This window comes from Tiliqua scincoides, chromosome 10 (assembly GCF_035046505.1).
Source record: "Tiliqua scincoides isolate rTilSci1 chromosome 10, rTilSci1.hap2, whole genome shotgun sequence".
In the NCBI taxonomy this organism is placed as follows: Eukaryota; Metazoa; Chordata; class Lepidosauria; order Squamata; family Scincidae; genus Tiliqua; species Tiliqua scincoides.
In genome coordinates, this window is record NC_089830.1 from 25,505,080 (window position 1) to 25,532,856 (window position 27,777).

At 47.7% G+C, this 27,777-nt stretch overlaps 1 protein-coding gene and 2 pseudogenes across 1 annotated transcript; 2 read left to right on the plus strand and 1 right to left on the minus strand.

The window, feature by feature from the left end:
- POU2F2 (POU class 2 homeobox 2) lies at window positions 1-27,777 on the minus strand. The gene is made up of 16 exons (XM_066638587.1): window positions 27,750-27,777; window positions 18,036-18,101; window positions 17,527-17,561; window positions 16,616-16,666; window positions 12,356-12,475; window positions 10,679-10,879; window positions 9,806-9,911; window positions 8,701-8,792; window positions 8,126-8,287; window positions 7,099-7,240; window positions 6,385-6,533; window positions 5,784-5,960; window positions 4,859-4,925; window positions 2,983-3,154; window positions 2,538-2,611; window positions 1-350 (listed from the first exon to the last, which is right to left on the minus strand). The coding sequence occupies exons 1-16, from the start codon at window positions 27,775-27,777 to the stop codon at window positions 1-3; spliced, it is 1,992 nt and encodes a 663-aa protein (XP_066494684.1).
- On the plus strand, window positions 10,185-10,301 carry LOC136662006 (5S ribosomal RNA; annotated as a pseudogene).
- Window positions 10,384-10,498, plus strand: LOC136662043 (5S ribosomal RNA; annotated as a pseudogene).

A 27,777-nucleotide genomic window follows, 5' to 3' on the forward strand; every position in this document is an offset into this window, starting at 1 on the left:
TCATTCCGTCTTGGCATCTGGCTCAATGGATCCGGGGCCAGCCTGCCCCAGAGTCTGCGCCACGTCGCTGGAGGAGCTGCATGAGGAACAGGAGGAGGAGGAGGAGGAGGAGGAAGAGGAGGTGGTCAGGGTGGGAGATTTGCTGGGCATGGAGGCGGCCACCGCGGCGGCTGCCGACACCAGCCCCACGCCTCCCGGGGCAGCGCTCAGCAAGGGCAGGCCTGCGTGGTTGAGGAAGAGCGGCGAGGTCACGATGCTCTGGCTACCAGTCGTGCCTGCTGAAGTACCCAGCACCAAGTTACCACTGGCATCAAGGCTGGTAATTGGCAGGCTTCCACCACTGGCCAATGCTACAGAGGGAAAGAAAAACATCATTTAGGGCATGTTCACACCAGTTTTTCACAACTGCTTTTGGGTCAATATCCCACAGGCCCAGAGGAATGGCAATGCATCGGGGTTCTCCTTTCAAGGCTGCCACATTGTGCTCCAGCACCACCTCTGACGCTGATCACACCGCTACCATCCAGACTGAGCTAGAAGCACCACTGACTCCCATCTAGATGTCCCAGACTATTCAGGTTATCTTCTGAGGTCCTTCTCTGGGTATCCCCATCCCTTGAAATCAAGCAGGCAGAGGCCAGGGAAAAAGCCTGATTCTGAATTTTTGGGCAGCAGGTGAATACCCTTTTTATTTACGCCAGTCATTTATCATGTTTCTTAGATCTGTTTTTTAATGCTCCTGTTTCCTCTCTCTCACTTTGCCAGTAATCGTTTTGTATTGTTCTATATCTTGGATGGTTTTAATTCCAGGTGAATTACTGACACCCTGGGAATTATCAAACTGAAGGGCAGAAAATTAAAATGTTTCAAATAAGAGTGGAATTGGTGTGACATCCTCCCATGTCAGAGCATACCTATTCTCTTAGAGACCTTCTGGGGCTTTCCTCCCAAACTGAAATGCATGCACAGCCAGCACTGAAATGACACCTTCCTCCCCTCAGTCCCACATCCCCATTCCACATACCCCCCAGTATGTTTCACACAGAACAGACACATGATATGTGGAGAAAGGGTGAATGAAGAACAATTAGCATGTAAGATGCAAGAGATGCATGTTATGAACTATGATGCTTTTCTACGATAGGTGCACTGAGAATGGGATGGAGAACAGACCTCAGTAGGAATGAGAGCAGGTTCTGGGGAGGGGGTGCTCCACAGACTTGCCGTACCCTCACACACCTGCACACAGGCACCCTCACCCAGACACGTTTCACACTTGGAAGCTGGAATGGAGGGGCACACAGAACCCTAATCATCTCTTTAGATCAGAGCTGCACTGCTTGCGCCCCACCAATGCCAAACAGAGTCTGCCAGCCATGTAGGCTGCTTCTGGCTTTGAGGAGGAGCTGAGCTGTTGTGCAATGGGAGTATTCTCTTTTGCACATGGAAGGTCTCAGGTTCAACCCCTGGCAGCATCTCCAGTCAAGCTGGGAAACAAGCCCCGCCTGAAACGCTGGAGAACCCCTGCTTTTGTGTCTGGCAGGACACACTGGGAAAAATGGGCAACTCTCCACACACATGGCATAAATACTGCCTACTGCTGATAGTCAAGCCCTATCCACACTAAGTACCTACGGGATTCAAGCCTGCCTGGAAATAGCCTTACAAATATCCTTAAATTAGCAAATTATACAGATTTGCAGAACTCAGTTTTGCTTCACACAGAATTTAAACTTTAAAAAAAACTTCAGAGTTTACACACACACACACACACAGAGGCCCCATCCAAAGTGCTTCTCTTTTAAAGAGCTACTCTAACGTGTTTCAGGGTTTCAAGGCATTGGGGAGTTCCCATTCACTCATGACTACTGACATTCTCACTATCAAGCTTGACTTGGTCATCTCTTAATAATGCACACTCATTCACTTGGTCAAAAACCTTTACAGTAAGGCTGCAGCAGTTAGTTGGTTTATATATATATATATATATATATATATATATATATATATATATATATATATATATATATATATATATATATATATATATTTCAAAACACAAGTAGTGCTAACAAGGGTAGCTTAGAAGAGGCATTCCCTGCTATATGAGAGAGGAGGGGGACTGCTGCTTCTAGGACGATGTCTCTGTGACTCAGGCATGCCAACACTGGAGGAGTCCTTAACTGTATTTTGTCATATGGAAATGTAATTGATTGATCATCTAAAACATGTATTAAGAGATGTCCAAGATTCCTTTCATCAGGTGACACAGCCTTACTTTATAGGCAGACACATCCTCACTCACCTAGGTGTTCCCACTGGTTTTTTCAAATTGCACCAGCCACTCTCATGTCATATATATGTACACTCTCCGGTCATGTATACGTACACTCTCCGAGAGGTCACATTCTGTCTGCGTATACAGCCGCTCAGTTCACACATATGCATCCATTCACAAGCACACAGAGTTGCACACAAACAGGTCAGTGGAGTAAATGGCAGTGATGGGGTCATGTGTGGTCTTCGTTTGCACGAACCTTGAATGGTGGCCAGTGGGTTGGTGGCCATTAGCGCTGTGTTTAACCCCGCATTCACCCCTAGCACTGTGCTTCTGAAATCAAACCAGATGCAGCAGGTTAAAGGGGGGGAGGGTTTTACTGCAGGAAATACCAGGCTCCCCCGGGCCACGCAGCATATCTTCTCTTAGATATGTCCAGGATTAAAGTTAAGAGAATACATTTTAAAGTGTCCTGAGATCAATCTAAGTGGATTTCATCATGTTCCCTTATGGTTTAGAACATGTAATGGGTCCCCCTCTGGCACTAAGGATGTGAAACCAGCCAAGATCTGACTTCTCCTTCCTACTCTTGATTTATTCAAAATATTGGTTCTCTGGCTTAGTCCACTAATGAGTGTGGTTCAGTCCATGGAAGCAGCTTCTCCCTCCCTCCCCTCAAGAAATTTCTCCCCCCTTGAACTTACCCCGTACTGGGATTCAGGCCTTGCAAGCTGATAGCCGAGTGACTGCTGCTCTGGGGGCTGGGATTTGTGCTGTTACTTGGGGGTGGCGTGACCGAGTTGAGGGTGGTGCCCCCTGCTCCCACCGCTGTCCGACTGGGGGTCAGGGAGCAGACTGTTGGGGACAAGGTAGTAACTGCCCAAGAAAAGAGCACTGGGGGTTAAATGAAGGTTTCCAAAGTTTCACTGTAAAACAACTTCTGCACATGGTCAGAGGCAGGAATCCACAACTTTGGTAGCTAGCAGTTTCGAGGACATCACTAACCCTGCCTTTCTTGCACATGGGGGACTTCAGGGAGGGACAGAATGCTGTCTCTGATTTCCGCTCCCTCTGGGCCCCTTCCCCTCCTATTGGGAAATGAGGTCCGGGATCTCTGGTTGGCAGTGTGTCCTTTTCTAAGCCATGGGTCTCACAAGTGCCTGGTTATGCTGGCTTTTGACAATGGGTCTGCTTGGAATTGTATCAGATCAATGAGAGGTGAACAAAGGCTGGTAAGAACAGCTTTGCAGGACGATTTGATCTAGCACAATTTTCCTAATAGCCACCAGTCCAATGCCTCTGGGAAGCCCACAAGCATGGCATTAAATCAACATTCATCAGAAGCTGCTTGATCGTGGCAACTGACAACCTGCCTTTGTGCATGGAGGTTCTACTTACAATTCCAGTAGATAAACCTCATCCCTTCAAAGGTAACTAAGCTATGGTCATGACCACCTCCTGTGACAGCAAATTCCAAGATACGTACACATCGCGTAAAAACCCTTCTGTGTTGGGTTCAGTGGGTCCATTGGTGTTAATCACTTTAAGAACAACTTTCACACTCAGCCATTGGAGGTACTCACCAAACCCCAGGTATGCTGTAGGCAGGTGCACTGCAGCAATATTTTGGGATAGATCCATCTAATAAGCGCTCGTATTGGATCCAAGTGAGCTGTGCTTGTGCTTCCAACCCCTGCAGTCCAAGCCTCCCACCAATCTATAAAGCATAGAATGCAGGTTGTGTACCCTGCATGGCTGACTTCTTACGCTCACCAGAGGTGTCCATCTAGAGGGGGAGGCTAGTGGCTTTCCTCCCTGCACCCAAGGTGCTTCCTGCATGCCTAGCTGCTTTGCTAGCTTAGATTGCTACAACTCTATGCATGAAGATATCAGGCCGCACATAATCCACTTTATCCCACATGATTTCTTCCACATGAACCGGCCCACCAGTTAAGGTCTTCCCTGGAGACACTTCTCTGAGAGTTTCCCCTCTGGAGACTACATGAGTGGATACTGGAGAGAGGGGCCTTTCCTGTGATGGTGCCCCAGTGATGGAACTCTCACCTCAGACATGTTCCCTTCTATCCCTTAGGCACTCATTGAAGCAGGCCCTGCTCTCTCAGGATCTCTCTCCTTTTCTCTGACAGACGTCAGTGTCCTCAGTTGCTGGCTCTTAGGCCTTTTTATCTGCTGCTATTTATTTATTTGGTAGGCTGTGTTTGCAAGCAAAACATACTGTATTTGGTGTGGGGGTTTTTTTGCCACTTTAAGGCTGCCACAAGTGGCAGAAATGACAAATAATTGAAATTTTTTTTTTTTTAATCATGCTGTTCTGACATTTATTTGGTAGGCTGTGTTTGCAAGCAAAACATACTGTATTTGGTGTGGGTTTTTTTTTGCCACTTTAAGGCTGCCACAAGTGGCAGAAATGACAAATAATTGAAATTTTTTTTTTTTAATCATGCTGTTCTGACAAGCTCAGTGTCCCAAGTTCTCATTAGTAGGTTTCAGTTGTAGGAGGGCAAATGGAGGAAAAGAGGGTTTCAGGGAGAAGGGTGCATGCAATCAAAAGAGAACTACCTGTTGTGCTCAGACTACTGGAAGCCTGGGAGAGGGGCAGACTTGTGCCGGTGCCTGGGCTGGTCACCTGGGGAAATGCAGGAGAGAAACAGACGATCAAAGACACAACAGACAGACCCACAGAAAAGTGGCCCTCTCTCCTCCATGCAGTTACACACAGTGCATTGGCGACTACCCTAAAGCGATGGGGATGTACAACAAAAGTGGATGAAGACATTCATGAGTCGTGTGAGGGCTGGTGGACAAAAATGCTGTAACCAGAGCAAGAAGAATGTAACAAGTGGAGGTTGTATGGAGGTTATATGGGGGAGACCAGTGGAGGCTGTATGGAGGGGACAAGAAGCCAGAGGGAACAAGAAGGCATGTATCACGTCAGAAAGCTGGGATGAGGCCGTGAAGTTGCTATGTGCCACCAGCAGGCTTTATCAAGGGAGGAGGTAAGCAGATATATACGTACAACTGCATTGGAATGATAGTGAATGGAGATAAAGTAAGCAGGCCAAGTTTTGTATGGGAAGGTATGAATCATGTAAAGACTGTGAGGGATGATAAGTCATGCACCATGTGGAGGAAGAGTAAGACAGGGCACAAGCCTAACCAGGTCTACTCAGAAGTAAGTCCTATTTTGTTCAATGGGGCTTACACTCAGCGTGGTTAGGATTGCAGCCACAGTCAAGGACCATCAAGAGATTGTAGCGGGGTGTGTGTGAAGTAAGGTGTATAGGAAGGTACCGTACGAGAGCTACAGCAAGGGAAAGTAACACGAGCACGTACCATAAGGAAGATTTGGGGAGGAAGGATGTGTGCAAGGCGTAGAAACAGAACACGTGAAGGCTATCGCAGGGAGAGAGAAGGATAGGCACATGCCATAAGGGGGCAATGCCATAAAGGAATGGACTTGCAAATGGGGCATGTAGGGACATACCATGTGAGGGCTGTAGCCGGGAGGCTTGCCCTGGGCGGGCAACATGGGAGCAGAGCTGCAAGGGTTGATCCGTTTCTCCTTCTGACGGCGGTTGCAAAACCAGACACGAATCACTTCCTTCTCCATGTTCAGTTGCTCGGCGATAAGTAGGATCTCCTCTGAGGTAGGCTTCTGGTTCTGTAGTTGCGGGGGGGGGGGGGGGAAGGCACGGCCACGGTGAAGGAAACAGGGTGGTGTGACAATATGCAGACATTGGGACTGGTATCACGCAGAGCCCCGTGAGAATGAAGGGTCACAATAACCCAGAAGACGGGTTAGTCAGAGATAGCGACTGACCCAAGGCAGCTCAGGGAGCACCTTGTCTGAGCAGAGATTTGAATTCATTCCTCTTCCCACAATACTACAGCGTGTGTCCCACTCTATCCCGAAGCCTCAAAGAAAGTGACGTGCTCTACAACAGCTCTGAGACAACATTTACATTTTGTCCTCCACCCTACTGTGTATCCTCAGTGCATCTTCTATTATCCACCTTGGGCTGGGGAGCTGATATCCCTCTGCAGCTATGTGGGTTTTGGAGATCGGACACTGGGGAGAGCCTCACCGCGAGAAAGCTTTTTTCCAATGCGAAGCGGACATTGGTCTCAATGCTGGTCCGTTTCTTGCGGCGCCGGCCTGGCAACCCGTCAAAGCCCAGGTTGGGACTGTTCAGCTGGTTGGGGCTGGGAAGTGTGGAATCCACAGACATGGTCTCTGCAAAGAGCCAGGGTGGGGGAGGCAGGAGAAGAGCCATTTGGTCTTTACTTACACAACACCCAGCAGCACCTCCCAGATGTGCTACCTCCACCTCACAGCGCCACCATTTTCTTCAGTGTTCCCTCAGCCAAGCCTAGTTTCTCAGCCTTGCCCCCTTGCTTTTCTCAGAAAGTGGCCCCATTCCCCCCCTTCTCTTTCATCTCACTGCAGGGATCCCTCCTGAATGGCTTTTAAGCAGCATATACATAATTTGTTTCCTAGTTCATGCATAACTGATTTCTTCTGCGTGCACATGTTACATGCACACCTGGTGATGTGGGCTGGTGAGGCGTCCTAGCCCACGCCTAGTCCTAGCGCATGCCTGGTGATGTGGGCCTGTTCTGTGTTTCTCCTCCACATCTAGAATGTGCCCTTCTCTCTCACCACCAGTCCCATCCACTAACACTCCCCTTCCCTTCCCATTCCACTTTGCCACCTCTTCCAAGTTCCAGACCCCCTCCAAGCCTGACCCTCCTCCAATAGGTCTCACTCAGCTTCTTCCCACTCCCTTCTCTTCCCTTACCAGCGTCGTTGAGCCACTTCTCCAGCAGAGGTTTGAGCTTGCACATGTTCTTGAAGCTGAGGTTGAGTGCCTCAAAGCGTGAGATGGTTGTCTGGCTGAAGTCGTTCCCATAAAGCTTCCCCATGGCCAGCCCCACATCACCCTGAAAAGTACAGTGGGGGGCAAAGTGAGAAAGGAAGCTCACTGACACCACAAGCATACTTTGGACTCATATGTTCCACCATCTCACACAAACCCAGAGCCTTTGGGGCAGCACAGCGTTCAATGCCCTGGGAATCTTGGCTTTCTGATAACAAAAGTTATAGGTTTTCTAGCTTCAAAGATCAGCTTGTGTACTCAAAGCTTGAAAGGCTGCTGCTGGTATTAATGAGAGGGGCCACAGGTAGGGTGCTTTGCATATAGAAGACAGCAGCTTCAATCCCTGGCAACACTTATGGGTAAGCCTGGAAGGGACCCCTTCTCAAACTTTTGGAGTTGCTGCAAGTCCTGCATTAGATGGACCAATGCTCTGACTTGGTAAGGCAGCTCCATAGGTCAGGTGAAATCTTATACTGGGCACAGACATGCAGGAGCAATCAGGGGGGATTTGGCTCCCAAGAGCTAAGCTTGGATTTCCTCCACCTTAGCTACTCAAATGAAGGCAACACTAATTTCCCTCATCTGTTTGCCTCCCCAACTTACCCCATGCAATCCCATATCTGGAGATTGCCTGCCTTTTGTTTGTTTGTTTGTTTAAAGTATCTTTCGTACTACTGCACATTTAAACAATTATATCATACTTGGATTTTTTTTTCCTTTTAAAAATAGTTTTCACACTGAAAATGTGAACTAGGGAGGAAAAGGGAAAGAGGTTTCATGATGTCACAGAAGCACAGTCAATCAATGCTCTGCACAAACTGGCAGAAACTTTCAGGAAACAAAATGGTGTTGCAGAAGGAGTGAAAGGCAACAGCTTTTGCACTGCAGTTGTAAGCAAAGCCAACAGTTCACCCTGGGCTGGATCTCAGTCTATCATCATGAACTGTACCTGTGTGAAGCCCAGCTTGATACGGCGCTGCTTGAAGGTGCGGGCAAACTGCTCCAGCTCCTCCAGGTCGCTGGGCTCCTCAGGGTGTGAAGGGGTCTCCAGGCATTTGGGTGGCTGCGAGTGAGCAAGGTGGGACTCGGGGAGGCCAGGCCGAGTCACTTGCTGGGGAGAGGAAAGGAGCCACAAATATGAGGACTGAGGAGTACAGTAGTAGCAGACACAAGCTGAAGTGTGTACAAGATCTCAGTAGAGCAGGTGGAACAGTCCAGCACTTCTGCCACCCACCGTGCATTTGATGGTCCAATCAAGATAGGGGGTACTTTTTGCTGAAGCTTTCAAATCAACCCCCTCTTTCAGTGATTCTTTTCAGGAGGGTTAGCAAAAAGGGGTAACCATGTTTGCTTCGAGGAGAATGGTAAAATGTGGGCTAGATGGAACTGCTGCTAGGTGGGTCCAGAGCTGCTTGAACAACCATTCCCAACGATTGCTAATAAATGGTTGCAGGTGGAGTGCCACAGTGATGTCCTGGCACCACTGAACATTGCACATGCAGAACCTCCCTCTTTTGCACTCACCTGTGCTGGGAGTCCTGCACGAGGCTGGTTCGGCAGGAGACTCCCTGGGTTTTGCTGAGGTAGCTGAAAGAGATTTGGTGTCGGGAGCAGCCCTACGGAGGAGAGACAGGAAACAAACAGCTTGTCTCAAGTCTGCAGAGCCCAAGCATCACCTTGCCCAACTGGGTGCAAAATTAGAGTCAAGCCTAAAATAAAAATCTAAATTAGCTAGATTTCCTTAAACTCCTAAAAAAATTTCCTTTTTCTCAGACAGCAGGTGTCTTTTTTTTTCTTTTTAAATGAAGCAAGTTCCTAGACCTCATGGGCAAAATACATGCAGCTGGAGCATCTGTTGAAAACGTGGCAATAGGAAGGAAACCCAGCTGGGCATTGTAGTGGTCAGAGAGCAGAGCCTTTCTATTCTGCACAGCTCTCTGCCTTTGCTCACAGGCTCCAAACTGAGAGCATGCAGTACTTTATGTCGAAGCAATGTGGCTTGGATTCATGAGTGTCCTTAAGCCTGGAAGGTTCTTTATCCCAGAAGGATTGGAACTGACTGTGGTTACTCGGTGCTAAGGAAATGGCACTCTGCAAATGTTCAGAGGCACTCTTACTATTCCTCAGCAGTTCCTGGTACTTATTTTATCTTGCTCTCTTTTTGCAGGCATTAGCGGCAGGTACAGTGTTTCTTTCAGTAGTTGATAATTGCCATTACATTTCCCTGCAATGCCCCTGAAGTTGTATTGCTCTGGGAACATTATGTGGAATGGCAGTAGCCACAAAAAAAGGCAGCACACTCTGGGAGCCCTCATTTTTCCCCCCACGATGCGCAGCATCACACTACATCCAGGGCATCAAGGCAAAAGCAAAACAGCAGCAGCCACTGACAACCAGTCCTCCCCATAGAACACCACAAGTAAAATTGTGATATCCCTTCCTGGGGAACTGAGGCCAGGAGAGCTACCTATGAATGTGCAAATGAACATGCCTAGAACATTTCCAACGAAGTAATAGGAGGACACAGGCTTGCACTGAACTTTGCAGAATTTCATTGCCTCCTAAGCCTGTTTCCACGTGCAAAATGATGGTACACAAAACAATGAAGCACACATGGCACATTTCTTACCTTGCTGCCCCTGCTGGGCCTGTGGCAGCAGGAACTGTGCAGGTGGCTGGAGGTGGTGCCCTGGGACGAGGACTAACTGCTGGAGCTGGAGCAGCTGCTGGATGTCCTGAAGCAGGAGAGCAGAGAGAAAGAGAGTTATGGATGCAGTCGCATGGCAATGGATCCCAGCTTTGAGCCTGTTCACAATGATCATGACTTCCCCCAAAGGATCCTGGGAACCACAATTTAGGGACAGTGCTGAGAATTCTTTCATACAGAACTACAATTCCCAGGGTCACCTGGAGAGAGGCAAGGACTATTAAACCACTTAAATCTGTAGTGGAGACGAGCTCCACAACTCAGGCCACGTTCACAGAGATTTCTTTTTAAAGAACCTTTAGGCAGTAACTGTTACCCGGCACATGCCCGATCTCGTCTGATCTTGGAAGCTAAGCAGGGTCAGGCCTGGTTAGTACTTGGATGGGAGACCGCCTGGGAATACCGGGTGCTGTAGGCTTATACCATAGTCTTTCGAGACTGAAGGTTGCCAACCAGCCAACCAACCATTGCAAGCAACCATATAAATTTACAGTCAGACCACCACAGGATATGTTACCCTGCACATGCCTGATCTTGTCTGATCTCGGAAGCTAAGCAGGGTCAGGCCTGGTTAGTACTTGGATGGGAGACCGCCTGGGAATACCGGGTGCGGTAGGCTTATACCATAGTCCTTCAAGACTGAAGGGTTGCCAACCAGTGTGCTTTAACTCCTGCCCAACTGTCAGACTGAACAAGAATACGGTTCCACTGCACGGTGACCCTGTGCTTCTGGGCATCTCGGTCCTACTCTCCCTAGACCCCAGCAAACTGGGATCGTCAGGTGCAAGCCCTTACCTGTGCAGTAAGCTGGATAGGCTGTGAGAGAGCAAGCTGTGGCGTTTGGGGCTGGTTCTGTTGTGCTGGCAGCTCAGCCCCAGGCTGTTGAGAGGAGGCCGCGGCAGCAGCTGCATTGGACTGCTGCACAGCAGCTGCTAGGAGCTGTGCCTGGGCCTGCTGCAGAAGCAGCTGCTGTTGAGCGGGCATCAGGGCTGTGAGCTGGAGGGAGGCACAGCAAGGGTGGCAAGGCAGGTGGCAAGGCAGGGGAAAGGGAATGCAGGCAGGAAAGGGGAGGAAGAAAGGGTGAGAAAAGGGAATTAAACCAGGCAAAGGAAAGGAAGAAGCAAGTTAGTTGGGTCGCTCCCCCCTCCCCACCAGCAGAGGTGCCAGACTGGAATGCCCAGCAAGCCGAAAGCGAAGCAACAGAGTCCTTTGAGTTGGCAGCCATTTTCCTGAGAGACTCCTAAGCTTCTAAGGCAGCCATTTTCAACCACTGTGCCATGGCACAGTAGTGTGTCGCGAGTGGTCCACAGGTGTGCCACAGGAATTTGGGGGAAAAGATCATTTATTAGTAGGGCCAACGGGGATGTGAGCCCCCCCCCCCCACTGGCAGCATGCTGCAGCATGCTGTGCCTTGACAATTGTCAAAAACCTGATGGTGTGCCTTGACAATTTTAGTGCCTTGTCAGTGTGCCACAAGATGAAGAAGGTTGAAAAACACTGTTCTAAGGGCACAAAGCCTAACCAGGTCTACTCAGAAAGCAAGTTCTATTTTGTTCAATGGGGCTTACTCTCAGAAAAGTATGGTTAGGATTGCCGCCTAAGGGCCCAATCCTATCCTGTTTTCTGGTGCCGGTGCTGCTGTGCCTATGGGGTATGCACTGCTTCTTGTGTTGGAGATGCAGTTACAGAGGTCTCCTTAATGTATGGGAACATTTGTTCCCTTACCCCAGGGCTGCATTGCAGTTCCACCGGTGCTGGGAAGTTGGACAGGATTGGGCTGTAAGTCACACAAAACAGGGAAAAATTCACCAAGAAGAGGATGGGGGTTTTTTTTTTATGCACGTCACGGAGTTTCAAGGATAGAAAATGCTGCGCCTGATGGATTTCTCTTTGTCATTCTATCACAAGGCACAGGAAGAAGAAAGGCAGGGACAACTCAGATGCTCTCCATTGCACCCCCATTTACTGAGGAAGTACAGCTAGAGTCTTACTAGGGCTGGCGGGTGGAAATGTAAGCCTCATTCTAAGCATCCACAAAGAAGCAACTCCTATCTAGCATCTTGAGAAATCCTAACGTCCCTCACCAGATCTCCATCTACCACGGGCGAAGCAAGCTGAGAGGTGGCATTTCAGAAACTATCCCTCTTCCTGCTGAGTATTCACTTGCTAGCTGCATTATGTAGGAGACAACCCTGTATCTCTGTGGAAATGGAGAAACCGCTTGCCAGAGAGGTTATTAACCCCAATATTTACATAATGGAAAATCAGATTAATTAAGAGCCAGTAAGACTTGCGGTCTCTCCACCTCATCTTGGTTTGGTCCTTGAGGTTGAAGCAAGGCTAAGGGTTTACATTCCAGAACAACCAACTATAGAGACAACCTCCCCACCATGTCATACATTCCCACCCCACCCTAGAGCCACTTCCACCAGGCTGCAGAATCTGGATCCATCCACTGGGGCTTCCACTTACCCCGGCCAGCTGGCTACCAGCTAACATAAGCTGGGCCTGGGGTAGGTGCGGTTGCTGAGCTGGGGGAGCTGGGGCTGGGGCTGGAGCTGGAGGCATTTCTGCAGGATCTTCAGCTTTGATCTGCAAAGAAAAAACAAGATGAAAGAGAATGACTACAATTCTCTTTCTAACTCCATGCAAGGACAGCCTGCTGCTCTTGTTTTCAAGTCTCTTCCTTGGCTTCTCTGCTTATTTTTAGACACAAATTTCACAGCTTCACCCTCCTGAACTTTTCTTTTCTGTACCCCCAACCTCCCTCTCCCATAGCTAAAGGAAATAACCACTGTCTGAGCCATCCACCCGAAATAAGCACTGAAAGAGGAAGCGGAGCCAGTGGTAAGAGGTCGCTTTCACAGGGCAGGCTGAGCTGATTCTGGCCAGAAATATCAGGTGTAAAGAGTGCTGGCAAAAGATATTCATGTTAAATAAATGTTTATTAGCTGCTGTTGGACCACGATGGTCCCCAGAAATAAGAGCCACGTGTCACCACAGAGAGAGGATAGTGACTCAAGAGACTGGAGGATCATCGCTGGACAGGGTGTGGTGTGCCTTGCCTTAAGCAAAAATAAAAATAAAAAAACCACACCCAAGGCAAACCGAATTCACCAAGCAGAATAAATTATGCTAAATGGGCACTTTTGCACATATTTCATTCATTCTGCTGCTGCAAGCTACACAATGAGGCAAGGAACACTGCAAAGCACCAAACTGCCGCCCACTGACCACTGGAGGCTTCATTATCTCTCTTCGACATAAGAGAAGCTGGCTGGCTTCCTGTTTTGCTGCTGGCCTGGGGTGCAGGGAATTCCCCCCACAAACCAACCTTGATTCATGAGTTCCTACCACACTGATAACAAAATGCGCTGAGCAGCCCACAGCTCTGCCCTTCCCCATCTCCCATCCAGCCCTTTTATTTCTTTCTTGTATATTTTATTCTGCTCTGGGTATTTTTCCCCCCTTTTAGGTCCGGGGCCATCCTAGCTACCAGCTGTTCAGGGCAGTTGCATTTTAGGGGCTGCCATGAAGCGTCTTGCAACCTAAAACATGCATCTCTTGCAAAAACTGCAGATAGTGCAACTTTTGGGTGATACTGACACTTAAATTGTAAACTTATCTCACACTTCCTTCAGCATTTGAAGGGGGGGAAATGCACATACCGTATTGTGGTTCTGATAACTTGCAAATGTTTTACATGTAATCAATTGATCAAGATGATTAAGCAACTAAACATGTTTTAATCCATTCACAGACCTATGTGTCATTTTTTAATACACTGTATATAAAAAGGCACTCCGAAGGCCCTTCTTAGAACCACACATGCAGATAGTCTTGGGAAATTATACATAAATAAACAAACAGACCCAGATTCTTGACAAATATGTTTGCAGGTTTCTGTAGGATTTTAAAATTCAGTTTAAAAAATCTATTTGATCAGGGATTCCGCGAAGACAGAGAACAAAACGGATGTGCTGAGCTATGGGCTATGCTGCCCGTCATTCATACTGGTTTCAGGTCTCCAAAAGATTATTTTCTTTGTGCATAAGAACAGCCCCACTGGATTAGGCCACAGGCCCATCTAGTCCAGCTTCCTGTATCTCACAGCGGCCCACCAAATGCCCCAGGGAGCACACCAGATAACAAGAGACCTCATCCTGGTGTCCTCCCCTACATCTGACATTCTGACATAGCCCATTAATAAAATCAGGAGGTTGTACACACACATCATGGCTTGTAACCCGTAATGGATTTTTCCTCCAGAAACGTGTCCAATCCCCTTTTAAAGGCGCCCAGGCCAGACGCCATCACCACATCCTGTGGCAAGGAGTTCCACAGACCAACCACACACTGAGTAAAGAAATATTTTCTTTTGTCTGTTCCAACTCTCCCAACACTCAATTTTAGTTGATGTCCCCTGGTTCTGGTGTTATGTGAGAGTGTAAAGAGCATCTCTCTATCCACTCTGTCCATCCCGTGCATAACTTTGTATGTCTCCATCGTGTGTCCCCCAAGTGCAAGTTTTGATCATACAGGTCAGATGTGTGTCGATCCTCTTGTGGGATTCATGCTGAGAGCACAGGACCCAGTTACAACTTTAAAGTTGCCTGTGAAAGCTTGGGAGCACAAGGCTAGCAAGCCAAGATGAGACTGAACTATGAATGGGAAATATATGGAGAAATGGAGGGTTCTATGAGTCTCTCGCATGGAACAATACTTGTAAAAAACCCCATTGGAAAATGGGGTTTAAGATCAGCCTGCCTTAAACTCCACTGAATCTATGAGAACGGTGATATATACAGTAATAAACATAAAATTAATAAATAAAGCTAAACAGGAATCAGCTGAGAAGCCCCAGCTGAGCCACTTTCCATCAGAGACATGGAAATACGTATACTAAAGATAATAAAGGGCTCTCTTTGATCTGTAATAGTGCATACTCTTCCTTAGACACAGCACTGACAGAATCTAATGAATAACCACATTGATTTAAACAGGCCAGTGGGGTGTGTGTGTGTGTGTGTGTGTGTGTGTGTGTGTGTGTGTGTGTGTGTGTGAGAGAGAGAGAGAGAGAGAGAGAGAGAGAGAGAGAGAGAGAGAGAGAGAGAGAGAGAGATGTGGGAGGGGAACAATACTTCTGTTTTGCTGGGAGTTGGGTACTATACCTATACCAGCACCAGGTATCAGCCAGAATGTCAAACTAGGGTTGAGGAAACATGAGTTCAAATTCCCACTTAATCACGAGAGATCACTGGGGCACGATGGTCACTGTCATTCACCCTCTCACTTCACAAAGTTGTTGTCAGGACAAAAGGAGGAAGAATGATGTACTGTACACTACCCTGAGCTCTTTGGAAGAAGGGTTGTATCAAAACGTAACAAATAGTACAGTGGAGGTCTCTAGGCTTAAGCTGGAGGAGAATAATATAGGTTGTAGTAGTCTCCATGGCAAGCATCAGAGGCTGATGTAATGCTCCCTCTGGTAATACCTGGTCATGAATGTAGCTAGAGGCTGCCACCACATCTAACTTGTCTCCGTGCCCACCAACAATACTAAAAGGTCCTAAATTAAGCACTAGAGGCACTGCAAAATCAGAAGGGCATTTCTTTGGAAACACCAAATTCCAGACTGCAGTATTATCAGTCTCCATTCCTCTAGACCAAGCTGTGGTGACTACGGTTGTCAGGTAGAGGTCTTCAGGGATAGAAACTTGACTCATAAAGACTTGACTCGAGTCGCGAAAACATGTGTTTTTCATAACTCGTGTTAACTCAAGTCACGGACGTCACTGACTCGGATCAGTGACTCACAGCCAGTGACTTGAAAAAGAGCCATGACTCAAATAGACTCGAGTCCCAACTTGCTTTTGTATGTGCTTGTGACCCTATTCTGTGTGTGTGTGTGTGTGTGTGTGTGTGTGTGTGTGTGTGTGTGTGTGTGTGTGTATGCTTGCTTACTATTTTGGGGGGCTACACCCGACTCGTGCTGTGACTTGTTTCTCAAAATGACTCGAACTTGAGTAAAAAATGACTCTACAGGGGCTCAAGATGAGTAGCGACAGCCACCCATTATGACTCACAAGTAAGTCAAACCAAGGGGGTGAAGATTCGCGACTCAGCTTGGTGACTCCAGCACACCCCTGGTGTTTTACCTGTTGTCAGAATGCGTGGATGTTGTTGGAGGACATTGAGGTGCTACATCCCTAGGAAATCTAGAGGCTTCCTCCCAGAAAAGATGCTTCCTCCCATAAAGATGCTTCCTCACAGAGCAGACTTGTGGGGTCTAGACATTCGTGAGTGGTGGCTCCTACTGACAGAAGTCATGGTTACTGCAAGCACGTTTGTGAAACTGGCTCCCCCTCTTGAACACAACGGGTACTGCAGAAATGATTCCTGCAGAAAGCTGATTTCTTGAGAGGTGCGCCACCAGGGATTGGCATGGCAGAGCCAATCTAAAAAAAACATCTCAAGAGGGACAAGAGCACAGGGGGTACCAAGAACTTCCCCCATTCCAATAAAAAAGGATACTGCAGTATCAATTTGAACAATTTGAAATTAAATGTGTTGTTTTCTCTCTAATACCAAAGCAGATGGACTGCCCAGTCGGGGATATTTGGTAGCTCTGTCTCCTGAGAGGGAGAGAGAGGATGGAGGGACACTGGGAAGCAACAGCATCCTTTGCTAGATCCAAGCAGAATGGCAAGCGGGTGTGGAAGAAGCACTTACCTTGGTGCCGGTTGGGGATGGAGAGAACGGGGAAGGTTTGTTCTGCTGGGTCTGCAAGGGGCAATGAGAAAGAGGCGGTCAGCATGGGCAGTGTGAGATTGTGCAGCACCTTTGGCCTGCGGCGCACCACAATCATTTGGTACCTGGGGCTCATAAACTTTGCCATCCCCCCCATGACAAAATTATTTCCAGCAACAGTCATGACATGAAATAAATAATAATAATGGCCAGAGAAGAAGTGCATACAGTGAACAATTTGTTTTATTGAACCGTGTGTGTCTTTATGTGTATATCTATATGTATATATAGTTGTGCGCCACTTAATGAAAGGGATATGTTCTCCAATCCCCGTTGTTATGCGATTAGGTTGTTAAGCAAACATTCAGCCCAATCTAGTGCCTCTGTTGTGTAAACAGACACTCCGTGTCAGACACTAGCTGGCTGCACAGGCAACTGAAGATAATTGCCTCTTCTTTGCATTTAGAGCTTCTTTGTTGTGTAGACAGACACACTGCTGCAGGCTATGACAGACCTGACTACTTCATTAAGAGCCCCTTTGTTGTGCTTTGACCACCCTCATATATGCAGTCCATCGTTAAGCAAAGGCTGTTAAGTGGCTCGTTCTTGTGTGTGTGTATAAAACTTTGTAAGTTTGTATATTTATATATAACTTTGTATATATATAAACGTGCTTTTCCAATAAAGCGTGCTTTTCTTGTGGACAACAGCAGCTGCAGCCAGGGTGGTCACCCCACTGCTGCCACCATCTTGGGGCGGCCTCTTTGACATCTCCCTGCAGCCTGGCACACAGCACTGGGGCACCCTGGTCACCCTCTTTGTATGCCATTGCCCTTGGCCACAACACCCTCCCTCCCTCACTATACTTTCTGCCTCTGCCTAACTTTTCTCACCTGGTGGTTTCTGTCAGGTCCATTACTTTCTGTGTCTGAAACCAGAGGAGAAAAATTCATCATGAGGTCTCCATATAAAGGTCGTCTTGAGAATTCCCACCCTCACACCTGTCCCCTCCCCAGGATCACGTTCCTCCAGAGGGGCCCCAGGGGATAGAACATGACTATGAGACGTCCATTTCTTCCCAACCTGCCCCTTAGAAGGCCTGTATCTTTCTCAGCTGCCCAGTGTCTGGCTGGACTGCAGTACTGGCCACGAGGTCTCTTTATGATACTGCAGGTCTAGGGTTGGTTGAGCCGAGCCATTGAACTAAGGCCTTGACTCCGCAAGCAGCAGGCTAAGTGAGGCCATGAGTCCTGAGGTGGAAGAATGAGTGGGCTCTGGTACGTCCAAGTGCAGGCAGGGCACTCTCTGCGCCTACCAAAAGGGCTTGCAGAAGGGTGTTTCACTAATTAACAAATCACATGAAAACAAAAATCTCCATCCCATCCCCAGGAGGTGGTGCTACCTGTGTGCTCCTCGTGCAGCTCCAGCCGTGCTTTCTCCAGCTCCAGGGGCTTAGACATTCTTACTTCTACAAGAGAGGAAAAGAAAATGGGGGGGGGGTGAGCACTAAGCGACAACCAGGACCCAGAGCCAGAAATGTTGCGATGAGAAGGCCTAAGGGCACACTGAATAGGGGGTAGGTTGGAATCGACACAGAACTTTCAGAACCTGGACACATCAGAACACAGCAGGTGATCCCTGCAGAATCAGACCAAAGCTCCATCAAACTAGCATCCTGCTCCGCATAGGGGCAAACTGCTAGAGGAAGCCTCCGCAAGCAGGGCATCAAGCCTGACCCTTCCACAGCTAATGTTCAGTGGTTTGCTGTTGCCGCATGACTACTAGCCAAGGGGAGACTTACTGCCTTCCATTGATCTATCTAATCCCTTAAAGTCATCTCAGTGAAAAGCAGGCCTATCACTATTTAACTGTGTTAAATATTAACACAGTGACATTTAAAAATAACAGCCTGGTCCCTTGGTGAGAAAACAGGAAGGCGGGAGGGCATTGGGTTCTCTGTGAGCAAGCGGGCAGGTAAACTACTTGCAAGTTTTCCCCAATATCTCCGCGAGGAACAATGACTAGAAAAATACTTACTGCTTTCTTTTCTTTTGTAAGTGAAAGCTGAGAATTCAGAGAAGGGGCCCGGAATATCTCCAGAGGACAGACCCCCATAACGCCCCCCCCCTTCTGTGGCTATGGCAGTGCTTGGAACCCAGGCTTCCTGACTCCATGAATCTTCACTCCCTTGAAAGGTTTTGTCAATAGATGTTACGTGATGACAGCCCGAAACAGATGGATGGATGGATGGATGGATGGATGGATGGATGGATGGATGGATTAAACAGGGATTAAAATGGAGTGATTGCGTCCCTGTTGTAGTGATCAAGGTGGAGGAATACATCTTTTAAATCCATTAAAATCAGAAATTATCCAAGTTGTGATTTGGATGACAGAGGGCCCGATTCTATCCAATTTTCCAGCATTGATGCAGCCACAGTGCAGCTCTGAGGAAAGGCAACAAATGTTCCCTTATTTTGAAGAGGCCTCCATGACTGCCCCCACATTGCAGGATGCAGCACATGCCTTGATTGGCACGGCTGCATTGGCACTGGAAAGTGAGAGAGGGTTGGGCTCAGAGAGCCTTACCAAATCTCTTGAAAATGAAAGGAGAAGCATGTTCCTAACCACTATAGGTGCAGAGAAATCTCAGATACATCTAGAAATATGAAAAAATATCTGAAACGACTTCCCTATTCAGAGGGGTACTTTTCTGTTTTGGAGGCTGCCTTTCTCTCCCACATCTCTATTCTGCACTACTGGTCCTCATAAATCTAGTGGTAGGCACCTTGTGAAGATGGAGGTTCCATCATGACTAATAACCACTAATAGTCCATGTTATCCAGCATTTATGTATCTAATTAGTGACCAACACCACCCTTCCACAAATGAATGACACACTAAGTGATGGACTTCTTTTCAATCAGAACCAAACGGCAACGGCAGCTGTTCTGGGTGTGTTTAAATGTGGGTCTGCTACAATAAAAAAGAAAAGGAGGTGTGGGCCCATCCTCAAGCCTCTGATGAGGAACACACCCTCTACCTACCCATGGCTCTCCTATGGCTTCCATGGTTGCCATATTGCCTCCTCGGGCACTAGACACAGCCACTAGACATAGCTCTACCCTGAGACAGGATCAAGCTGCTGCCATAAGTAGCGCATTTTTGACAAATTTTGTATGAAATATGCCATCCTTTGCCTGCTTAGCGGTGGCAAAAAGAAAGAGGTTCGGTATGGTGAAATTGTTCATTCCGCCCTCCTTTTGTCCTCACAACCAGGGCCTGCCTTGGGAGCTGCGGGGCCTCGTTGGAAACATTTTTTGCAGGGGCCCAGGTTCATAGCCAAGTCTGTAGAACGTTAAGAGATATAGATAAAATGTATTATAGACTTTCTATCGCTATGGTAGAATGGAAAGCAATCAAAATGTATCCTTAAAAAGTGCATGTGAGTTAATGGACCAAATGGCTCTAAGCACATTTTAATATAAAATTGCATACATGCAAGCCTACAAGTAAACAAACTAAATGTGTAGATTACCTTCGAAAAGTAAATAGTTACAAAACCACTTGTTTTAATGATTGTGAAATGATTTAATAGAAATATTAATTTTTTTATTTTATTTTTACCCTAGTACAGGGTCCCCTTATGCATGAGGCCCAATTGGCTTAAAGCCAACCTGGCTCACAACACCATACGAGGTAGGTTAGGTTGAGAGACTGTGGCTGGCCCAAGGCCACCCATTGAGCTTCATGTCTATGGGAGGAACTGAATCCAGGTATCCGAGTTCCCAGTCTAACCACAACACCACAATGACAGTCATGCCCAGACAGGCGGAAACGTTTTTGTGGTGTGATGCCATCTTTTTCCAAGCAGTTGTGATCACAACTTGTCAGTTCAACAGCTATTAGCTAGGATAGCGAAATAGGATACTCTGGCGCCAGAACTGGTATGTAGCAGGACAGATGCTGGGGTCAGACAACAAGAGGACACCTTGAGAACTTCCCACAAACCACTACTGTTGGGAACAGATTGCTGGATTAGATGGACCACTAGCCCTACCCGCGACAACTCCCTGAACGACTGGTCTAGACAGAAACATGCAATATTTGGGTAGGCACACACCCCACATTTTTATTAAATGATTTCCCAGACAACCATTTGTGTAATAAATTCTCAACTGATGCCACTTAGTTCCAGATCCTCAAGGCAGTGCATCTATTCTGCTGAAACCCAAATTTCCCAGAAATAAATTGCAATTGTTTGCATTCTTTTCCCCAAGCAGGTATATTTATTGCTGTTTGAAGTTTCATATACATCAAGCTGTGACTCAGTGGTTGCGCGTATACCACAGACAACAAGTGGCTAGTGCCTATGGCATCATTACTCAGGTTGTCTTCTGCTTTCCTTGCATCAGTGCCCTGGCATTTTGTAACCTCTTCACCATCACCATATTTCAGTTAATATAAAACTATACATTCCTCTTTTCGTATGCTGAACCACAAAGCTACTCTGTGTGAGAAAAAAAAAAGAGTCAAACTTATGATTTACCACACAGACAACATAGCCCTGACGCTGGCAATATAACAAGTTATTGCACTATGAATGCTAGATCCTGACAAACATGACTTTAGCATTAAGAAAAACTGCTTTCTGGGGAGGGTTGTTTGGAAAAGCCCTATTATGCAACTGGAACAAATTAAGCATTTTCCTAGCCATGTGAATCAGAAATTGAAACCCTGAAAATGGAGGTCTGCACCACCACCCCAGCTTCTCCAGATTGGGGACTGAGGTGGGGGTGACTAAAAATAATAATACCTTCTGCAGATCACAAGACTGTAAAGTCATCAGTTCCAGTTGACTAGCTTTCAAGATTCTCAGCACCTCAACAGATTCACAACACACTGAATCTGGACCGCCATGAATGTGCTATTAGGAGACGACAGAACCGAACAAGGTTCTCATTATTGTGAGAAGTCTGCAGGATGCAGAATCCCAGGTCAGTGAGGCACAGGGCCAGCTCCAGTTTTCAAGGCCTTTGGACAACTTGGCCTAAGAAGACTGCTTAACAGTTACAGGAGGAGAAAGTGGAAGCAGCAGTGGGGTACGTATTGCAAGCACCGCAATGGCCTCTGATGGCGAGAGTGGGAGAGGTACTTGCACTGCATGTTTCGGCACCTGAAATACTTACTGCACCGCCCCCTGTAGCTATGCTACTTGCATGAGTGAAAATTCCCCAAAAGAAAATTCCTTCCAAGCACAACCAGCGGACCCCAAGATCACTGCCAAGCAGCCTCCAAAAGGCATGTTTATTTCAGTCCACCCACCCACCTTAGCCTCCCACCCAGCACCTGGTCTGTAGTCACTACAGTAGGTCAAACTGGTCTAAAGGAAGGTGGAGCAGAGAAAGCACTATCTTCGCTCCAAGGGAGATCATAACAGCAAAAACAGCCCAGCTGGGCAGCACAGCCTCTAAGGTCCCCAGGCATGACTGGGCCTAAATATTAGCGGAAAGTGATAGAGGCCAACTCAATTCTGCCCCACCCTCTGCAATGGAAAGCTTGAGTGAATAGATTTCCCCTGCCTGCCTCTGTTCAGGTCTAATGCCTGCCTCACAGGCCTTTCTGCTTCCTGCCCCAATCTGGCTTTCCCGCTCCTACCTGGACCACTCTAGCATTCTGGGATGGTGATGGGCAAAGACGGCTGCCTTCCCCCTAAGCGGCTGCCTCCATTCCCACCCACACCCAGCATGCAGCCTTATCACAGCTACTCTGATTTGCATACACCTTGATGAGTCACACTCCCAACAAGAGAGATGCAGCCCTGTTGAACTAGGCTAGCCCTCAGCATGGGGCTGGGGTGGGAAGGGGGAGGAGAAAAAAACAGGGTCACCCCTTGGGTGTAAGGCATGCGAGAAAAGTGGCTGTTTCTAATCCAGCCATTTTCAAACACGGTGCCGTGGCACACTGGTGTGCTGAGAACGATCTCCAGGTGTGCCGCAGGAATTTGGAAGAGGGTTATTTATTAGTAGGGTCGTTGGGGGATGTGACAGCACTGTGTGCCTTGTCAATTGTCCAAAAGCTGTTGGTGTGCCTTGACCTCTTTAGTGCCTTGCCGGTGTGCCGTGAAATGAAAAAGGTTGAAAATCACTGTTCTAATCATCCAAACAACCAGCTCACCAAGGCTTTCTCTGCACGCATTGGCAACTGTGTGGTGCTGTGGTGAGTAAGATTACAATGCAGGATACCGGGTTCAAATCCCAGCTTAGCTATGAAGTTCCATGGGAGAATGTGCACCAGTCTCTCTCTCTCTCTCTCTCTCTCTCTCTCTCTCTCTCTCTCTCTCTCCAATTTCCCACTGCTAGTGCAGCTGTTGTGCCAGCTGTTGTACCCTGCAGTAGGGGGCAGTCATCGAAGCAACCCCAAGGTAAGGGAATGTTTGTTCCCATTCCTTGGGGCTGCATTGAGGCTGGACTAGTATTGGAAAGTTGGCTAGGATTCACTCTTATTCTCACACCCTCTCTCTCTCTCTCTCTCTCACAGGGTTGTTGTGAGTATAAAATGCAGGGTAAAGATGATGCATATATATGCCATTCTGAGCTTTATGGAGGAAAGATGAGATAATAAATTAATAAATAACATAGTTGACAAATGGCCACCTATGTTCATTGAATGCTCACTTTGTATGCAAACATGCGTTGAAAGGATGGGAAAATCTACCCTTTACTCTCTCCTTACTACAGTCTTTTTTGCTGGCAGCGTCCCTATGCCTTTAAAATCTCTGTGCCAGGCAGAAGTGCAACCCGTGCAGCTTTCCCCATCACTACATTTTCATGCTCCGATAAGGTAGCTGCTGAACTTCAGCCTGTCAAGCACCTATCAAAAGTACAGAAGGGAGTTGTCTGAAAAAAACAAACAAGTGACTATGTTTCTCAGGAAATACTGAGGCAGCCACCCACTTCATTCCTCCAGTCACCTCATACACACAAAGTTTCCCCAAGTAATGCAGCAGTCCCTGGAGGATGGCCCCACCCTTGTTTCCTGCCCTGCCATGCCCTCCAGCAGCCTCTAAGATGCCCCATGGTTGGCAACCTTCAGTCTCGAAAGACTTAAGCGCAAGAAGGAGAGCACTCTGGGTAGTGGTGTGTCAGTTCTGCTCAGTACTAGATGGCACCCATCCCAAGCTCCTCCATCTTGGAATGGACAGGGGGAACAGGTGAGTGAAAATGCAAACAAAGGACCTGTGTGAACTACAGGCTGGGGTCTGAGGATCCAAATCTATGAGGATGACGGTATGATGCATGTGCAGAAATCAAGAAGGTTCAAAAGACGTTTGGGGAATATACACAATGCACAGGAATGCGTATACACAATGCATTCCTAAGCAAGCAGGAATTAAGTAGGTGAAGCTTTCTCCTCCTGACACGATTTTGGAAGCGATAGGTGAAGCTGCACCTGATTAGCCCTGATCTACATGTCCTGCAGGATGAGAGGGTATGATGGCAACGGCCTGCACCATTTCAGGCAGCGGGGGAGGGAATCACCTATTTATGTGCATTAAAAACTGCCTGCAAGTAGAAAACTAGCGTGGCAGGGGGGGCTAAAGTTCCAGCTTTCAACAGGGCACAGAAATTTTTGTCCTTAATATAAGGGAGCATTTTAATGTAAGGGAACACAGCCACTTGATGTGGTACAGTTCACTGCCACCTCAAACTTCTACCTCCTCATTCTAAGCATCAAGCTGCCATTGTGGGCACAGGAGTTACGGGCACAAGCATTAAGCTTCTGTTGTGGGCACAGTATCAAGCATCAACCTGTCATTATAGAAGTAGGAGTATTGCTGGGGGAGATAAAGGTGACAACCATGTATACAGCAAGACTGTGTATGGCACCCACTGCTACAGGAAGCCCACAGGAAGAGGGGTGATAACAAATGGGGAAAAGGTCAAAAGTTTCTACAGTCTCTGATCAAAGATAACAGGAAGGCACTATGAACAAGTGAGAGGCAGAAAGTATAGCACCTAATGGGGTGCTATATTCACATACGACACAGAGATATCTTGTCGGTTCCAGGGTGTCACTTTGGAATACAACACCAAAAATGGAATCAAATTCAGATCAAATGCACTTTCTTCTCAGGAACACAGGAGGACATTCAAATGCCATCATGTGCATCACTAGGCATCACTAGTGAGGACTGGACTTGGATGAACAGACTCATTCTAGACCTGCCATATTTTTTTTCCTAGCAAGGCTTCTGTGACAGGCAAAAATTCATCTGGTGAAGTTTTTCCCTGGCACCATGGGGATGCCATGATGGGAAAACCTCTCTCAACTGAATTTCTGCCTGTCGTGCAGTTCCTAAAATGAAGAGACAATACACAGGAGTAAACCCTGACAAATGTTAAAGGCACAGAAGTCCAGTAGGGGGAAAATAAAAGGCAAACATAACCTGTCTTCTCCCTTCACTTATGCCCCATTTGAAGTCCTCTGGGGTTAAAAAAAAAAGTCCTTTTCTATGTTCTGTAGAGGGTGTTTATGCAGAACCAGGAAAAACAGAAGTTCACCTGGTAATGCCAGTGTCTTCATACTGAGGAAAAGCTTCACCTATGGAACTTCTGTAAAGTTCAGCCTTGCTTTAAGTGTTGTCAACACAGATGCTGGACTTCAAACAGTGACTTGCTACCTGCAACCCGGCCGTGCCCTGACCTAAACAAGGATCTCATCACTGGTACCATCTCTATTGTTGCTTGTTTAAGATTACCGTGAGAGAAGGAGGAGAGAGAAAAAGAAAAACAGAGTGAGCAGGAGATTTGTGGGGGGGGGGGGGGGGAGAACAAAACAAAGAGAGAAGGTAGAAAAGAGAGAAGAAAAAGGGGCACATAGCAGAACATGTTGAAAATAGGCCACATTTGCAGAGTAAAGCTGAAGTCTTTAGCTGAAAAGGGTCTGAAAAGGCTCAAAGCTGTTGCATTCTTTATGTTACATAGTTTTTAACTTGCCTTTCCATTTATAAAACATCAGCAAGGCAGCTTGCAAACAAATTTTAAGATAATGCAACAAATAAAACAGTACATAGAAAAGGATGAAACAACCATCTTAGGGAACCTGAGCTGTTTCCCTTTGGCTCTGTTCCTGGGTCTCTAACAGGAGTCTGTCATACCGGCATTTGGCAAGCGAAGACTTGTCTGACACCGGGATAAACAGGGGCTCCGATCGTGGCACCTTTCCCATCAGTTACTGGCATGCCGTGCAAAGCTTTACTTGCTGAATATCTGCTGTGAGGCTGTTCTTAATTTAAAAAAAACACATAGAAGCAGGGCCAGTTAAGAAGGGGCAGGGGGATCTGGTTGCCAAGTTCAGGCCCAGAGATGGCTCCTGTGCCTTGAAGAGCTGTGTAAAAGGGAGGCTGTCCAATGCGGTTTCACCTGGCTGAACGCTCCCTTCAGGGTCACTCTTAAAGACACAGGATCTGGACCTGACAACCATTAGCAAATGCGAGGTGCTGCTTTCCCAGACTCTCCCCACCCCCAGTCAAAGTGCTCCAAACTGCCGGCTACCCCTTGCCGGCTTTCACTTCTGCTTCCCTTTCACATTTTTAGATGATTTAAAAACAGCCTTCGATTTACTGAAACCCTGGCTAAAAACAGAAGGCCAGTAACCAGCCCACTCAGCAGCTCCAGGCATCGCTCCTCCCAGTCGCCAGCTAGTGGCTTTTATTCTCCTGCCTGTGTCCTCCGCAGTGCTCCCTGCGGGAAGGAGGTGCAATCAAGACAGTTGGGTGCAAAGGAACACAGGACCCCCATCCATTCAACAGCTGCACCACGGCTGCAATTCCAGCAGGTGGGCTTCCCAACTGCCCCTTCGCATGCCAAGGTTCCCTCTTCCAAGCAACTATCAAAGGTGGAAGAGCCCTGTCCTCTTTTGCTTGCGGTCACCCACAGGACAGAACAGGCTTATTTGTAACACTGGTCTTGAGGGAGAGAGGCCCACAGGCACCCAGTGAGCCTTCTGGGTGAATGGGAATTTCAATCCGAGTCTCCCCAATCTCAGTCCAACTTTCCACCCATCGCTGCACACTAGCTTGGTGCATTAAGCTCAGCACTGATCACAGCCCGTGCCTGTAACACCCCTTTGCTCTGCAGAAATCAGCAGGTGAAGTCTTTTCACAGCACGGAGATGAACACCGCCTGCTAACATCTGTGGATCAAGCTGCTGTGAAAGGCTGAGGAGCAGCAACTAATTGCAGTGTTGGCAATCCTAATCTGCACCCGTGTCTAAGATGGTGTTTATGGCTTTTGACAGTGGCAGACAGACATTCTGTAGGTGTGGCCTCTCCCCTTCTCTGCTGGAAAAAAAGATTTCCTTTTGGATTTCTGCCCAGCAGGCAGCTCTTAGGCACGGGGAGCCCTACCAGAGAATAGCCAGTGTGGCCTCTCCCCTCTGCATCTTCCTACTTGCCAGTGGGCTTCTGGTGCTCCTCTTCCCCCTTGGTCCATGACCTGCAAGAATGGCTGTGCCCACCCTCTCCTCTCCTTTCACCTCTGTGGTTTCTACAAACAGTGAAGGTGGGGTGACAGAGGCACCGTTGCTTGTGGTGCCTGCACTCATTTCTTTGGTCCCACCACTGTCACGTGCAAGCTGATGAAGCACCAGCAAGACCTTTGCAACAGAGACAACCGTGGGGTGATTGCAGATGCCACCCCAACTGTCATAACAAGGTCTGCCTGTCTACAGTCAATGGTGTCCTCAGCTACCTGCAGAGCTGCCTTCTAGTGGGCCAGGTGCTTGGTCTCATGTTGTCTACACAGGTTGGCAGTGGCTCTCCTGAGTTTTAGAGAAGGGTCTTTCCCAGCCCTACATGGAGAAGCCACCAGGGATGGAACCTAAGACCTTCCACATGGAACAGGGGTTCCCCACTGAGCAGGAGCATCTCCCTTGTCGCTAGGGCTGCTTTGTTATGAAGGGAATCTGTCTCTGTACCAAAACCATGATGTGCAGAGAGAGAGAGAGAGAGAGAGAGAGAGAGAGAGAGAGAGAGAGAGAGAGAGAGATGGAGAAAGAGCAGCAAAGGGAACAGAGAGCTAAGGCACACGATGAGCACACGATGAGCACTTACCAGCTGCCCACAGGCCTGAGTTCACCAT

Bases quoted from the DNA above. Each gene is read 5' to 3' on its own strand.
- POU2F2 (XM_066638587.1), bottom strand. From the start codon at position 27,777: ATGGTGAACTCAGGCCTGTGGGCAGCTG. The intron at 16,667-17,526 runs GTGAGAAAAGTT...TGCCCCTTGCAG, and splicing joins GACCTGACAGAAACCACCAG to ACCCAGCAGAACAAACCTTC. The intron at 12,476-16,615 runs GTAAGTGCTTCT...TTTTCTTTGCAG, and splicing joins CATCCCCAACCGGCACCAAG to ATCAAAGCTGAAGATCCTGC.